General features: G+C 36.7%; 1 protein-coding gene across 4 annotated transcripts in view; it reads right to left on the bottom strand.

Annotated features, from left to right (window-relative positions):
• Positions 1-16488, bottom strand: part of eIF4B (eukaryotic translation initiation factor 4B) — a 184144-nt gene extending 167656 nt beyond the window's left edge. For all 4 annotated transcript variants that reach the window (XM_070279526.1, XM_070279527.1, XM_017253211.3 and 1 more), the window contains exons 1-3: positions 16335-16488; positions 14950-16062; positions 6618-6681 (exon numbers count right to left, since the gene is read on the bottom strand). In XM_070279526.1, the coding sequence (XP_070135627.1) occupies positions 6618-6681; positions 14950-16062; positions 16335-16347 (1190 nt within the window). In that variant the 5' untranslated portion in view covers positions 16348-16488. The remainder of the gene's footprint in view (positions 1-6617; positions 6682-14949; positions 16063-16334) is intronic.
• Between the last annotated feature and the right edge of the window lie 601 nt (positions 16489-17089).

Genomic DNA, 17089 nt, shown 5'->3' with positions numbered 1-17089 from the left:
ATTGAGTGCGAAACGAATCCACGCCAAATTCAGTAGCTCTATATCTTATAATCTTTGCGATCCACGCAATCATACAGACAGTCGGACATGGCTATATTGACTCGTATCAATATATAATATATATATGTACTTTCACTATGGGCAGGTGATTCCTGACAAAAATGTAAAAACATGTAAATGATGTTACAGACATTATACGAATACCATATACCCTTGGACTTTATATATACCCTTGTACCCCGGGAATAAAAAGGAAGCCTGAAACAATAGTAAAAGTGAAGGATCTGATAAGTAAGGTGAAGGTAAGTGACGCTGAGTGTAGGCAGATCACTTTTTTTTTGTATTTCAACTTTTAGGCACGGCGTTGCCACATAATTTGTATAGCGTTAAGTTGGTTTCGCATCACCAATTTATGCTTTGAGCCGAATTTATTCGGCATTTATTCACACAGCAATCGCATAAAAAAAGAATGAGTTGTAGAAATTTATGAATATGTATATGACAAGAAAGGAAAGCTAACTTCGTGCGGAGCCGAAGTTGATATACCCTTGCAACTAAAACCGGATATATATCACAAACATCGGATACACAATATTTGACCGATCCTTATTAGACCAATAACCCATTCATTACAAAACAAAATCTAAAAAAGTCCCAAACTTCTATCTACAAGAACACCAAAGTTGGTATTTCTATCAAATACTATTTCCGATCGTTCAGTTATATGGCAGCTATAGGATATAGACGGCCGATCCTTATGACATTTTGTAGGTTGGGTCAACTAAACAAAAATAGAATCTGTACGAATTTCCAACTTTCTATCTTCAAAAACGTTGCGTCATTTTCGATCCCGGCCGTTCCGAATTGTATACTTCGTGAAAAGGAAAGAAGGCTGAGTGCAAAGTTTCAAGTCGATAGCTTCAAAACTGAGAGACAGTTCGCTCAGAAACAGATAGACAGACACACGGACAGACGAACATTCTCATATCAACTCAGGAGGTGATCCTGAGCAAGAATATATATACTTTATAGGGTCGGAGATGTCTCCTTCACTGCGCACCCTTTTGGAAAAAAATAAAAAAAACCCTCTGCAAGGGTATAAAAAAATAAAAATTTCTATTCACTTTTATAAAAAATTGTTCCATTAACCAGTAAAAACTATAAAACTGTTCGGAAAACATTTATGTATATGTAGAAACCCCAATATATGTATGTATGTGTAGCTCCTGCTCTGACCACTTCATACCCGAAAGCTTCTCAATTTCGGGAGTGTGCTCCCCCACTGCCAGCGCTACTTCTTCCTACAAGCACCTAAGTCATCCAAATTGCATTGAAAAGTGCATTCGAAATTTTCTATGGCGTCAAACCACTTTTTCTCCACGTGAAATGGAGGGTTCTGGGTACTATTGGCCTCATAGACTTAGAGAAGAGCTTAACGCCCTTAAAAACTACTGCTGCAGCTGTAGGGTTGAAGAGGTTAAAGAAAAAGGGAAGCATCTCTCATCTTCCACTGTTCCGCTTTGCAGACCCTGAGACATTTTTGAGATAAGTGCGATTATCTTAATTATACGTGCGAGTCTAATTTATAGATCCAAACAAGATACAGAAGTTCGCACAAGAAAGGAATATTCTATTTACTGTAACACAATGGATCGAATGCGGTCTATGTGAGTCTAATTAAACTCTAATGCCCTTTTAACCTAACGCAACCCTCCTATGAATGTCTGATGGCATACGATAAAGAGGAATTTGAAACAATTATAATGCAACAATACAACGTTATAGCTCACGAATTATTTCTAGGCATGTTTCAAAACATTTTTTTTTTTCCTTGCAATCCCGAGCGAGGAAATTTGGGTGCGAAAACAGTTTGTAGGACACTTAGGACACTGGATTTTGTCTTTCACGGCGAGGATGCCCAAATCCCGGTGGATGTTTTCGTTGCGAACATACCAAGGTGCACCAGTGATAGTTCTCAACATTTTTGATTGTGCGCGCTGTATGATGTCTATGTTGCTGCTGCTCGAAAGCAGAGGGCATGTTTGTCTATTAAGAGTAAACTTTAAATGTTTACACTTCTGTTCGTTTATCTCAATGCGCTAGTCATACAGCCGACTTTCCATTACTATGGGATGATTTGCGAGTTAGTTTGTTGCTTAGGATGGGCATCTGGAGCGACTGTATCGTCGTCCAACGTTGGCGTTGTTCGTTCGGAGGAATTTCCGCAGTATACAGAACATATAGACAAAAGCCGAGTGCACTTCCTTGTGGTACTCGAGATTCGATGTACATCATCGTCGCTGTAGAGGTAAGATTGTAGAGGTAAGACTTAAGTAGCTTGGCAATTGCGTTTTAATTTTGTGCGTAAGTCCATTAAGCCAAGCTCGGTCGAAGCTTGAGATACGTCATGAAAAATTGCGCTACAGTATTCTCGCAATACGTATTTCGATTTTTAATCTGTTTACTTGCTCGATGGTTCCATGGTTTCTTCGGAAGCCAAATTGGTGGATAATATTGGTGGTGGATTGGATAATATTGCAAGCTTCCAGATAAGGGTAGTATTATGCTAGTTAACAAGCATTTCTCCAAAAATTTAGACAAACAAGATAGAAGGCTTATCTATATGAGCCTTATCTGTCGGGTCTATACGATGTCGGCATTGTGTGGTCCTTTCCAGGCTTCAGTATCATTATGATAATGGATTTTTTCCTCTTTTTTGGGAAATAGCCAAGATAAATGGTTAACATCAATAGGTCACCACCGAAAGTTTTTATTATTAGTACTTTTTGTATTTAAGCCACTTCGTTTTTGGCGACGTCAGGCTGAAGGGGTGTTCGATTCTGGGCTTTAAAGAAGCGTAAATATCACATGAGAGTGGTCTGATGATAAGTCCGAGTCTACTTAGGTACTTATTAAATTACGAGGTATTTTTTTGTCACTGCAAAATGAGTTTTTTGAGTTTGTTGGCCAGTACGTGGGCCTTCTAGGGGAAACATTATGTAGATTATTTTTCACATTTATAATAGCACTGTTCGGCAATTACAGGAAGGCGATTGTCTTTCTCTGGGAGTGACTAGTCGTAAGTTTGGCCTTGTAGTCTCCTGCTACAAAAACGGTCCCCAAGTGAATTAAAGAAGTCCATAATTGTCCTTCCGAGAGTGAGAAGCGAGGGGGGTAGTAAACGGCAGCAATTGAAAAGGTCCTTTCCTTTCGTAAAGGAAAATTGGGATGTGATTGGCGTTCCACATTGATATTTTTAGAGTATGCATACATTATTTGGACTGTTGTGCTACCTCAGGGAAATAAGTATATGTACATTGATATTTTTAACAAAAAAACGATTTAAACAAAACAAATCAATCCAACTTTTATTGGGGTATGTAGTACTCCTATAAAATAATAATAACAAACCTTTTATTTTCATAAACTTATTAAAGAACTGAATTAATTAATAATAGTTCATAGGAAATAAGTATATATACATTTTCAGTAATTACTATAATATCAATATCTATGTAAGTATTTTTTATCTTTTTAGTTATTTTAATAGTTTATATGCTTTCCTTTTGCTATTATAACTTTGTTAAGGCGATCCGGCATAGAATCCAACAATCCTTTCAGAATATTATCATTAATTTGATCCCATTCAACAACCAGAGCGTCTTTCAGTTGTTTGATGGTGTCAAATTGTCGGCCATTTTTATAAACTCTGGCGGAAAGGATGCCCCAGAGATCCTCAATAGGATTTAAGTCGGGGCTTATGGCTGGCCACTCTAAAAGTGGAATTTTTCTTGACGAAAAAAACTCCTTTGTGGTCCGTGCAGTGTGGATTGGTGCGTTGTCTTGCTGGAAAGTCCAATTATCCCCGTAAAGGTTCCCAGCGAACTCGATAAGGACATCGTCCAACAATTGAGTATATATCTCCGCATTTGTTCTTGTAGGAATAAAACAAATTGGAGACCTTCCCGCATACCCGAAAGCAGCCCAAACCATCAAGGAGCCTCCGCCATGGTTTCACTTATGCCGGGTTTGCCTTGGTTGCCTTATGTCGCGCCAATACTTCTGACATCCATCTGGACCATCTAAATTAAACTTTTTTTCGTCCGAAAAAATTACTTCGCGAAATTCCTTTGTCCAAAATTTATATTTTTCCGCGAAGGATAATCGTGCGCTTAGATGGCGTGGTAGCAGCTTAGGTACAGGCACTCGGGTACTATATTTAATGTTATTATTTTTAACTAAAAGTTGATGGACCCGTCTCCTAGTGACATTAAGATGTAAATGACGTTTAATCTCGTTGCACGACATTTGTTTGTTTACAGCTAGGCGCTGAATTTCGCGTTTGCACCTAGGGTCGATGCTACTAGGTCTGCCAGAGCGTTTTATTGTACCATATTTTTTCGGGTTTTTTAAAAAGTTTCTAATGGTATGTCGGTGTCGAGAAACTCTAGCAGCTATTTCGGAAATTTTACATCCGTTTTCCGTATATTTAAATTTTTCACACAAACACCAATCAACTTACATTTGTTGGTTTGCAAATAAGCTCTTCTCTTAAAAAAATCAATTCCGTACTAATTTGCTGACCAAAAGACTTCCACTCTTTATTCAAACCACGCTAGTTTATTTTTGTACATATACTTATTTCCTAAGAAAACCTTCTGGCGCCACAGAATAAAGTGATAACGGTACTAAGAATGATGACCGAAAACAAATTTCGTAGAAGCATTCTATAAATAGATTGCAACTGGACATAATTGCGTACCAAGATTAAATGCGCAATGACAATAAGTAAAAATTAAGTCAATAATATTTTTGTACATATACTTATTTTCCTGAGGTACAAGCAACTGTATTACGATGTTCTGGTTTTGAACAAGTGCTTGCAATGTCGTTTTCATGAATGACATTAGCTCCATCATGCTTTGTAAAGGGGTAAAAACTATAGTTTCCATTTTGCTATGTGGCGGTTCTGGAACCGGTTGAGCGCTTTGTAAAGTAAGCTGAATTGGATTTTCCATCCCAGATCGAGGAGAATCGGCTTAAGAGAAGCCGGTAGTGGTGTTTAGAAGACCGAATGACGACCTCGCAGCTGTGGCAAAAAATACGTCTGGCACAGTTTTTGATGCATAGGTCTCTTCAACTCCTTGTACACCAATCATCCTCCATAGTTTTCCGTATGATTGCTTCCGCAGTTTCCACATTTCTTTACGGTACTTTCCTTGTTTGTAGTGCAGTTCTTTGCACTTATCGTTGCGTTTATGTGGCTCTTCCATAGTGATTCTCCGATGCAACAGATATTGCAGCTTGTAAATTGGTTGGACTTCGTTATCTTTCAGCGATCTGCTTTCTGGCTCGAGTTTGACCTTGAAGAGGGGTTGTGACTTTTGTCTTAGTTTAGAATATTAATAACAGCGAAGCGGCGAAGACCTTTTCTTTTAGGGCGGTTGTTATTTCCACAATGGTAACGTCGATTAAAGGCCCTTGCTGCTTTTCAGCTGGTATGTGTTCCAGGTTTTTTTTTAGCATTGTCCATTGTCAGAAGTGCTCTTCTGGGTTTTTTTCCCGGTGTCTTGCGCTGGTTGGTTTTCCTCAACCTCCGCCTCACTGCCTGTGATGACTGCAGAAGCGTCCCTGTTTCTAATAACCCCGAAAAGTGTGCAATAACACTTCGTATAAGCTTTTGTCCCGGGCTATTCCGAAGCGGTCGAGCACAAATACCTGGACATTACTTTTGATAGGCGCTTTACTTTTGGGTCCCACACCAAATATGTTGTTGCCAGTGTGAAAGACAAGTTGCGACACCCTTTTTGGCTAAGGATTCTAGAAAATTGTCCCTCCAGTTACAATTTATAAAATGACTTTGGCCCCGATATGGAATTTATAGACTGGCAATAAAAGGTGTAGCTGCAGAAACGCACTTAAACAAGGTTCGAGTGTTTCAGCATATGTATGTTTCTCCGCCGAAGAATAAGAACTAAAATATATTTAATTCTAAAATTGTCTAACTTATTATACCCTTGCAGAGGGTATGATAATTTTGGTCAAAATCATGCACCACAGTGAAGGAGACATCTCCCACCTTATAAAGTATATATATTCTTGATGAGGATCACCTCCTGAATTAATATGACCCTGAACGTCAGTCCGTCAAATTTCATAACGATCGGTCGACTATATCCTATAGCTGCCATATAACTGAACGATCGGAAATAGTATTTGGTAGACATATTAACTTTCGTATATTTGAAGATAGAAGCTTGGGACTTTTTTTACATTTTTTATTTTAGTTTATTGGTTTTATTATGATCTAATCATAAGGATCGGCCAACTGTATCCGATGTTTGCGATATATATCCGGTTTTAACTGCAAGGGTATATCAACTTCGGCTACGCCCGAAGTTAGCTTTCCTTTCTTGTTTTTAGTCTCATTTTCTCATTTTAAGAAAAGATCCGAAACACAAACTATCGACTAATTAGTTTGAACCCATGGTGATCCCATGTTTAAGTTATGAAATAAAACAATTTGTACCCTTTTTTATATACCTAAATATAAAAAGCTGACAAGCTTGTAAAACTTTCTTTTAACAGCCAACAAAAAAAATAGTAAAATATATTACCTGTCTAAGGAATCACGAGGTTGATTCGACTTGGTATAAGTCATTTCATCACGGCGTTTTCCATCTGAAATGTGTGATAAACAAATAAACAAATATTTAATAGCACATTTATGATTTCGTAATCCCTAATGTTATGCTAAATAATGATGCTATCCCAAACTAATTTTTATATTGACAATGGAATATTTAAATGTTCCAATTTAAACTAACATGGGATATGATTCAATGGTCACCGTACTCAAATTTTAAACTTTAGAGATACAATTTTGAAACAATTTTAATATAATTGTAATCATCATTTTTGGTTTTTTGTTAAAAAATATTGCTTTATTGATGATATCGCGATAACTCCTATAACTCCTCAGATTATGTATACAAGTACCATTTAGTGCCATGATTTTTTTCACCATCAGCCTTCTTACCATTAAAATTTGGAAAAAACTAAATATAAAGATTTTTTTATATGAAAAGATGCGTGATCCCAAAGTTTCAGACTATTTTTTCAATTAAAATTTAAAAATGTACTTCAATAACCAAACACCCCTTTAGCCTGACGTCGCCAAAAACTAACTGGCTTAAATACAAAAAAAACACGATAGTGCCCACATCGAACTCGCCCCGGAGCCTAATATGGAATCGGACATCGACTACTCTACGAGCTACACTAGGAAGAAGTACTCGTTGCGGCAGCTAAAATCTCTACACCTCAAGAGGCGCACGCCTCGTGATTGGCAAAACAGCAGATCACCAACTTTAATGCAACGCCTTAGAGGGCACCCCGATCACCTGACTAAGCTTTTCACCAACAGGAGGAAGATGCTGAGGTACATCTAGAAGCTTTTGTGGAGGAAAGATGTTGATCGACTTATAAACTATTCTGTTTACAGAATACTGTAAACGGTCGTCTGTAAACTATTTTTGGACGTTTGGACTATTTTTGCAATATAGTCCCAGGCACACCAATTTGGCTTTCGAAGAAACCATGGAACCATCGGACAAGTGAACAGTTAACATTCGAAATGCGCTCAGCTTTCGAACAGCGAGAATACGGTAGCGCTGTTTTTATCGACGTATCTCAAGCTTTCGACCTTGGCTTAATAGACTCATACACAAAACGCCATTTCCAACATACAACCACATGCTTCTTGAGTCGTACCTCTACAACAGGGTATTCTCAGTGAGATGCAACGCAGCTACTTTGGGCGACTACATCATCGAAGCTGAAGTTCCACAAGGAAGCGCATCGGCTCTTGCCTATATGTTCTGTATACTGTGGATATTCCTACGAACGAACAACTAAGAATATCAACGTTCGTCGACGATACTCGATACTCGACGAACTCGCTGTCCGACTGACCCATTAAGGGGTTATATACAGTTGTACCGCGCAAAAATATGGAATTTTATCGATTTTTTTTTGACACCATAGAAAATATTTATGAAAAATGTTTTACCGACGTTGTTTAGTACATGTTTCTGGGTACTTAATTAAATTTTTTCATAAAAAAATATTACATAACAAAAATGTTATAGTCGAATTCCCGGATCGTCTCTTTTCGATGGTGTCTTGCGGTGGACATGATTTCTCGAAAACGGTTCATCCGAAATCCAAAATTCAAAAAAGTTTAGTTAGTATATTGTATTGTCTAGTCCGTGAACGAGGGATTTTTAAAAATTTTGATTAAAAAAAAAATGGCGACGTTTTTAACAAAAAATGTACTTTTTCAAGGTATAAGATTTCCGTTTTTTGTGCTTTAAAAAAGGAGTTTTCAAAAAAATTGAAAATTCACGGACTAGCTAATATCATAATAAATAAGTGGTCAAAATTTGGTGTTGATCGGATTAGTAGTTTTTTAGTAATCATGTCCACCGCAAAGGTAATTTCCCAAAAAAAAGATTCTGAGATAATCGCGTTTAAAGTTTCCAGTTTGTTCAAGTATTATATGCAGATAGTGCGCTATAAATAGCTACAGCTTCGGTTCTAATGCTCCGATCGTTATGAATTTTTGTGAGAGTATTCCCAATAGAATATACTTAAAGAATATGCAATAAAAAAAAAAATCGATTTTTTCATATATCACAACTGTATATAACCCCTTAAAATAAACGAACAAAAGTGTAAACATATAACGTTTACTCTTAGTAGACAATCATGACCGCCGCTATTACTAAACGGTATGCAGATCCTTTAAGCTAACGAAGTAACGTACCTTAGCATCCACCTTGATAGACGACTAACCTGGCGTAAGAACTAGAGGTGGAGAACTATCGATGGCGCTACCGAAACTATCGATGGTTGTCCGCTATCGAGCCGCAATCGATAGTGTCAGACACGTTCGTTAGTGACCCAACCACTATCGATGGTGCCTTCGATAACTGGCATCTCACATCGCTAAAATAACTCAACTCGCGCTTGTGAAAAAATTCAAAAATTTTGTATAAAATTGACGGTAATTAAAAGGGAACTAATAAATATTGAACGCTTTTTTTTTTTAAAGCGTAAGGTATGGTTAATTTATTCTACATAAGTATTTTGATGGATAATGTGGCAAATTTAAGGTACACGTCGGAGATCCGAAATGCCTATTGCGCCAAGCAAGCAACCCAAGCAAGACTGCGATTGCACCAGCACAGACTCTGAAAAAGATTATTAGAGTATTATTATTAGAGATTATTAAATACAGAGTATTATTTCAAAAAGTCCGACGACCAATAACTTGCCAAATGCCTTGACTGTTGAAAGGAATATAAAACAAGCGGCAATACTTCAAACTTGCGCGACCATTTAAAAGGTTTCATCCTAGCTTGGAAATAAATAAATCCGACTCTAGTAAACCAGCTGTGGTGTACACCAGCTGTCTAGTACAGACAGCAATGAGACTGCAAGCAGCAGTTGCAGATCAAGTATGAATGTGGCTTCCTACTTCAAAAGAGCTGTCTTGTACGAGGCGAATTCCAAGCGAAAGACCGACATCGACAAAGCATTAACAGAAATGGTTGCCAAGGATGTACAGCCGTACAAAATTGTCGAAAACGAAGGTTTTATTAAATACACTCAGGTATTGGATGCTCATTATAAATTGCCAAGAAAGAGACACTTGCGTGATGTGCTTATGTCTAATCTGTACAAGGAAACCTCTTTGAGCCAAATTGTCCTTGATACTTCACTGGTGTACATGTGAAATGCTGCAAATTCGAAATTTGCCATGCTTTGCGCACACAATCAACTTAGTTGTGCAAGATGCATTAAAAGTTGATGACGCAGTAATAAATAATTTTTTTACTAAGTGCAAAGCACGATTGCTAACTAAAAATTTAAATTAGCACAAGAAGGCACGAGTTATACTTTGCTGCAAAAAAAAAAAGAGAATTTTAAAAACAAACGATGATATTGCCAAAGTCCTATTAGGAACAACAAATGCACCTCAGCCATTTTCTGCTGAGGAAATACTTGTGCTAAAGGATATAGAGAAAATGTTGTCTTTCTTCCAGCAACCAGTGAAAAAATTTCTGGTGGAAAGTATGTAACCATATCACTAATAATCCCCATGGTATATGGACTTTTCCGCAAAATCGAAAGTGTTTCACCCCTGCTAAACACTTTGCAAGGAAAAACTTTCCAAAATATATTAATGGAATCAATAAAGAAATGCCTTTCCATTTATGAGAACAGGACAGGACGTTATTGAACCCACGTGTTAATAAAAATGGGTTTCAACACGCTTCAAACGCTGAACAAGCAGCAGTCTTTTTGAAAACGAACTGGCAAATTCTTTAATCAAAGAGACTTCAAATAATCTGACCATTTCACCGGACAAAAGTGTCCAGGACTCATTATTTGATTTTTTGGGTGAGCGATTAAATAGCAAAATCGGAAACGCACGAGTGGATGCTATCCTTATTAAAAGGCAATATCTGGAAAGGGCGATTGCCAGTCAAGACTATCGGTGACTATCGAGTATCGAGTGATTATCGATGGCACTATCGACACTATCGAGGGTTTAAGAAAAACCATCGCCGGCTATCGATGGCGCCGACTATCGATAGTTCTCCACCTCTAGTAAGAACATCGAATGCAAGAAGTTGCACCTAAAAATAAAGCTAGCAGCCTCCACTGGATCATAAACTCACGATCGCCACTGTACCTGGACTACAAGGTACTACTCTTAAATTTAGTTCTAAAGTCAATCTCAACGGATGGCTCCCAGCAGTGGGAGAAAGCGAGCAGCAGCAACATAACCATAGACAGTATACAGCGCGCACAATCAAAAATTTTGAGAACTATTTCTGGGGCACCTTGGTATGTTGGTAACGGAAACATCCACCAGGATCTGAGCATCCTCGCAGTGAAAGACAAAATCCAGAAGCAAAATGTGTTCTACAAAGAGAAACTGTCTTCGCACTCAAATTTCCACGCTCAGGGATTGACTCTGGTTTCCAACGGATCCCATCTGCGACGCAACGACCTCCCAAGCCTGCAATCCATTTTTAGGGCCGTCAAACACTGTATCAGTCAATATGACTGTTAGTTAAGTTTAAAAGATATGATATACCTATTGGTAGTCTCGGAAAGAGAAGATTGAAAAAAAGGCAAGGTTAATAGAAAAAAAAAAACAAAAATAAAAAATTTGACAAGGATTTGGACAACTTCCATGTTAAAAACTAATTTCTTTAAAAGCTTGGTTCAGTAAATCATTACAATTTTTATCTACATGAATTTTTGAAAAAATAATATTCAAAGCTCCTAATTATTAAAAAAAAAAAATTCAAAAGAACTTTAACAACTCTAACACAAATTTAATAAAATGTTTTTGGACTTTTTCTTAAATACAAAATCCAAAAACATGACATGATTTAATTTCAATAAGAATTTAAAAATTTTCCAAAGAATGATTTATAGAAGCTTCATACTCAATTTCTCAAATTTTAGCTAGTGAAAAAATCATGGTACTAGTACTAAAAAATCTTCCAGAGAAAAATTCGTTTTTATGATTTTTTGCCAAATTTAATCATGATACTAAGTTATACCTGTACACATGGTCTGAGGAGATATACCGTCAAATATCTAAAAAAAATTTAATAAATATCGCAAAATCGTAAATTAAGGGGGGACATCTAAGTAACAGGTGGAAAAAAAACGGATTTTCTGGAATTTTTTTTTTGGCCAAATGAAAAAGTCTATCGAAAATTTGTAAATTAGGTTTTATAATATTAAATGCGAAGTACAAAATCAATTTTTTTTTTTGAATAAATCGAAAACAAAATTTCGGCTCTGTATCATTTTTTTGTAGGCCCTTTTTTTTAATGGGGTCCATGGCCCGACAGTTAACGTCCTTAATTTTTTATGTACCATAGAACAGAGGTCGGCACGGCCCTATCCCGAGGGCATAGGAAATTTCTCTGCCCGAGCTCTGCCACACACACACAGTGTAAATGTGTGAAACGTCATGCTCACAGCCTACTTTCTGCTATTCGGAACTAACACTAATGCGTTAAAATCATATCAATGTATTGGGGTGCCGACCAATAAATTAAGTTTCTTTATTTTCTATACATCAACAGCTATCGACACACGTAGGATTTTTCCGATATATTGATTTTTGTCAAAATGGTGAGTGATTAAAAAAAAGTGATTAAATTAAATCGGTCTTTTAATGAGGGTCTCTGCGAACGTCAATCATATGTCTCAGTGAGTAATGTTCAGTAGGCGAGCATTTTACGAATCTCTCAACGTAAAACACTAAACCGAAAACCAAAATCAAAAGAAAGTAAGTCTCCTGCTCTGAGAGAGAGTGGTTGTCAAAATTTTTTTCGGTTGTTCTCATAAACTGAATATAAGGAAAAAATATACGGGAAGCAATATCCATATGCTCTATCTGTCAACGACTTCGTGAATAGCGAAATCAAAAGAATGTTATCAGAAAAAAAAAGAAAGCAAAGCTAACTTCGGGCGGAGCCGAAGTTTATATACCCTTGCAGTTAAAACCGGATATATATCGCAAACATCGGATATAGTTGGCCGTTCCTTATGATTACATCATATTAAAACTAATTAACTAAAATAAAAAATCTAAAAAAAGTCCCAAACTTCTATCTTCAAAAATACGAAAGTTGATATTTCTACCAAGTACCATTTCCGATCGTTCAGTTATATGGCAGCTATAGGATATAGTCGGCCGATCCTAATGAAATTTGGTAGGTTTGATCAACTGGCCAAAAATAGAATCTGTATTAAGTTTCAGCTTTCTATCTTTAAAAACACGAAAGTTGGGTCATTTCCGATCGTTCAGTTATATGGCAGCTATAAGATATAGTCGGCCGATCCTTATGAAATTTGGCATGTCGTAATAGTTTGCCAAAAATAGCTCTCTTGTCAAATTTGAACTCTCTAACTCTAAAAACACCAAAGTTATACCATTTCCGATCAATCAGTTATATGGCAGCTATATGATATAGTCGGCCGATCTGGGCCGTTCCGACTTATATACTGCGTGCAAAGGAAAGAAGGGTGTGTGCAAAGTTTCAAGACGATAGCTTCAAAACTGAGAGACTAGTTCGCGTAGAAACGGACAGACAGACAGACGGACAGACAGACGGACATGCTCATATCAACTCAGGAGGTGATCCTGATCAAGAATATATATACTTTATAGGGTCGGAGATGTCTCCTTCACTGCGTTGCACACTTTTGGACAAAATTATAATACCCTCTGCAAGGGTATAAATTAAAAAACAAGAAAGGAATGCTAACTTCGGGCGGAGCCGAAGTTTATATACCCTTGCAGTTAAAACCGGATATATATCGCAAACATCGGATATAGTTGGCCGATCCTTATGGGAATAGGAATATATAATCCAATTTATTACAATACAAAATCTAAAAAAAGTCCCAAACTTCTATCTTCAAAAATACGAAAGTTGATATTTCTACCAAATACCATTTCCGATCGTTCAGTTATATGGCAGCTATAGGATATAGTCGGCCGATCCTAATGAAATTTGGTAGGTCGGATCAACTGACCAAATATATAATCTGTACCAAGTTCCAGCTTTCTATCTTCAAAAACACGAAAGTTGGGTCATTTCCGATCGTTCAGTTATATGGCAGCTATAGGATATAGTCGGCCGATCCTTACGAAATTTGGCATGTCGTATTATTTTGCCAAAAATAGCTCTCATGTCAAATTTGAACTCTCTAACTCTAAAAACACCAAAGTTATACCATTTCCGATCAATCAGTTATATGGCAGCTATATGATATAGTCGGCCGATCCGGGCCGTTCCGACTTATATACTGCGTGCAAAGGAAAGAAGGGTGTGTGCAAAGTTTCAGGTCGATAGCTTTAAAACTGAGAGACTAGTTTGCGTAGAAACAGACAGACGGACAGACAGACGGACAGACGGACAGACGGACATGCTTATATCAACTCAGGAGGTGATCCTGATCAAGAATATATATACTTTATAGGGTCGGAGATGTCTCCTTCACTGCGTTGCACACTTTTGACCAAAATTATAATACCCTCTGCAAGGGTATAAAAAAAAGGTTTACAGTTATTTGCGAGCTATTGTAGTTTCTGATTTTAATTTTTTCGCTCAGAGTATGATCATTATTTTTGTTGTTTATTTTTTCGCTTAGAGATTATTCTCTCTTATATAGTGATTTTTATACCCTTGAAGAGGGTATTATAATTTTAATATATAACTCCGACCCTATAAAGTATATATATTCTTGATCAGGATCACCTCCTGAGTTGATATAAGCATGTCCGTTTGTCCTTCTGTCTGTTTTTACGCAATGTAGCCTCTCAGTTTTAAAGTTATGTTCTTGAAACTTTTCACAAGCGCTTCTTTCATTTCACGCAGTATATAATCAGAACGGCCGTGTTCGACCGACTTAATCCTATAGTTGCCATATAACTCTGAAAATAATCGGAAATGACTCAACTTTGGTATTTTGATAATAGAAGCTTGGGACTTTTTTTTAATAATAAGAATCTTTAGTCTATAAGATCGGCCAACTATATCCGATATTTGCGATTTATGTCTGATCTGAACTGCAAGGGTGTATCAACTTGGGCTTTGCTTGAAGGTACTTTCCTTTCTTGTTAGTTCTGATTTTTGTGGTTGCTGCAAATTGGTTGCATCGTGTGTACCTAGCTTTATGAAATTTTTCAGGTCGGATCAACTGACCAAAAATAGAATCTATACAAAGTTCCAAGTTTCTACTTCTACTCTACTTGTATCACATATCACATCAGGAATATTTAGAATTTTGTAGGTTTGTAGAATGTGCATGCAGATGCCTGTATCTTATAAATAAAATATTTACCCTGAATCTGTTTGATTTTTAAATCATCCTTTTTATCTTGGTTTTGACGCCAGTTCACTGCTGCATTAACATTTTCATTCTCATTTTTGTCCATTTGGATATCGTCGAATTTCTCACAAAGGTTTTCCTCTTGGCGATTTTTATCTTGTCGTCGTGCTACAGCTAAACGTTCTTCAATCTCCAGTTCTCTAGATGCTGTATCAACTGGTTTAGCACAGCCAAAAACATTTAAGGATGGAGTTCCACTGTTTTTAGTGTCATTTTTATCATTGACATTGATTTTCTCCAATTTAGAACTTCCTATTTCAGGTAATGGTAAAGTTCGCGGTTTTAAATTTAGTTTTGGTCTTTCCTCAAAATTGGGAATGTCTTCTCGAGCATAGCGGTCTCCTATTCTTCCTCGATAATTTTCTAGTGGTTCATCTCTACGAATAGGCGACGAATCGAAAGTTTGCGACCTAGCATTTGTGCGCCACGATCCTGGTGTGTTATCTTCTTTTTCGTTAACAGATTTTCTGTCCCTGTTAAAGTTTCGTTCAAAATTTCCACTATTATTTTGACTATCTCTTCTCCAATTTCCAGAGTCTCTGTTCTCACCGCTATTTCCAAAACCATCAAAACGCCTATTGCTTTTTTGACGATTTTGTTGGTCGTTTTCGTTTGAAAGTTCTATTCGAATTCGACGACCTTTAATAGATGGATCTGGTAAACTAAGTACATGAATTAAATCATCCCGCGTTTCTAATTCCACGTAACCAAATCCACGTGATCGACCATTTTCGCCGTCTTCTCGTGGTAATCTTAATGAAATCAAATGAATTCCGGAGAAGAATTCATATAAATCGACTTCATTTGCATCAAATGGCAAGTTATTAATATATGCAATGAATGGGGGTTTATGAGGAATGGAATTGTCATCAAATATTCGGTTGGCCCGGGGAGCAGTAGGCAGCTGATAAACCAAAGGTAAGGTGCAACTTCCATCGTCGCTGTCTTCACCGTCCAAATTTCTTATTTTTTTTGAAACTTGCGTAGTTCCGGCTGGAGCATCAGTATTGGAAAGGAAGGATTGCAATGATATTACAGTTCCTTTGTTCTTTTTGCCTTTTTTACCTAAAAGTTAAGAGAAAAAAAATTAAAAAGTTTGATGGCGTATAATTAAATACACATATATGTAGAAAAATAGTTGTGTATTTTCATATACATATACATATATGTATGTACATTTTATATATGTACATAGTATATGCACGTATGTTCTTATTACGTGTCGAAAATAAAACCATGAGGCTTTTTCAAATTATCCCTTTCGAATTGTCTTTCACATAGTCAGTTTAATTTAACTTTTTTTACTTTCTATGTATTCAAAACAAATATTTTCTTACCTGTAGAAGACATTTTTCCAAGTTTTCCAAACTAAAATTTAGTCGTTTTAACGTATGGTGTGTACATAAAGAGGTTAATTTCCTAATAACATCGAAATTATGTTTTGGGAGTATGCACACTGTATGATTTTTGCCTAGTACAATTTTAATATGTATATTAGGGATTTGTACACTAAATCGATATGCTTTTAATTTATTTGGAATTCACACACTTCATGTGAAGATATATATGTCATTAATTCTTGGTTTTAAAGATTCTAGGCTTAGGTTTTTTCTAGGATTTCTAGGGTTTTTATATTTGGAATACAGCCAAGTCGTCCGATTTTTAGAAGAACAATAAACATTTTAAAATAAAAATTCGTTGTATAGCGTCTGCTTGGAAAATATTTTTAAATTTCTGCGTTGAAGTCTTTTGAATTACATCTTACTGCGACTTTTATCTCGTCTCGTCTGCGCCGCAGAGATAAAGTCTAGGAAAGTAGGGGCGGACTCTCATTATTCACACCACTCGTGCATAGGGTCGAAAATTCTGCCGCAGCGCCACAGAGAAAAATGGGAGCAAAGACTCCCATTTTGCCTCATTTGACAGCCCAAACCTAAAAAACCAAATGTTTCCACTAAGAAAAATTTTCTCAGAGATTGGGTTGCAAATAGCAAAATATAGATTGGGAAGCGTAGTTTTTCATTTGTTTAAGTAGTGTTGCTAGAAAACCTTTCTTTAAAATAATATACACTTTTTTAGTGCCTATTCCAAC

The sequence above is a fragment of the Drosophila bipectinata genome, chromosome 3L, assembly GCF_030179905.1.
Source record: "Drosophila bipectinata strain 14024-0381.07 chromosome 3L, DbipHiC1v2, whole genome shotgun sequence".
NCBI lineage: Eukaryota > Metazoa > Arthropoda > Insecta > Diptera > Drosophilidae > Drosophila > Drosophila bipectinata.
This window is presented reverse-complemented; position numbering and strand designations above follow the sequence as displayed.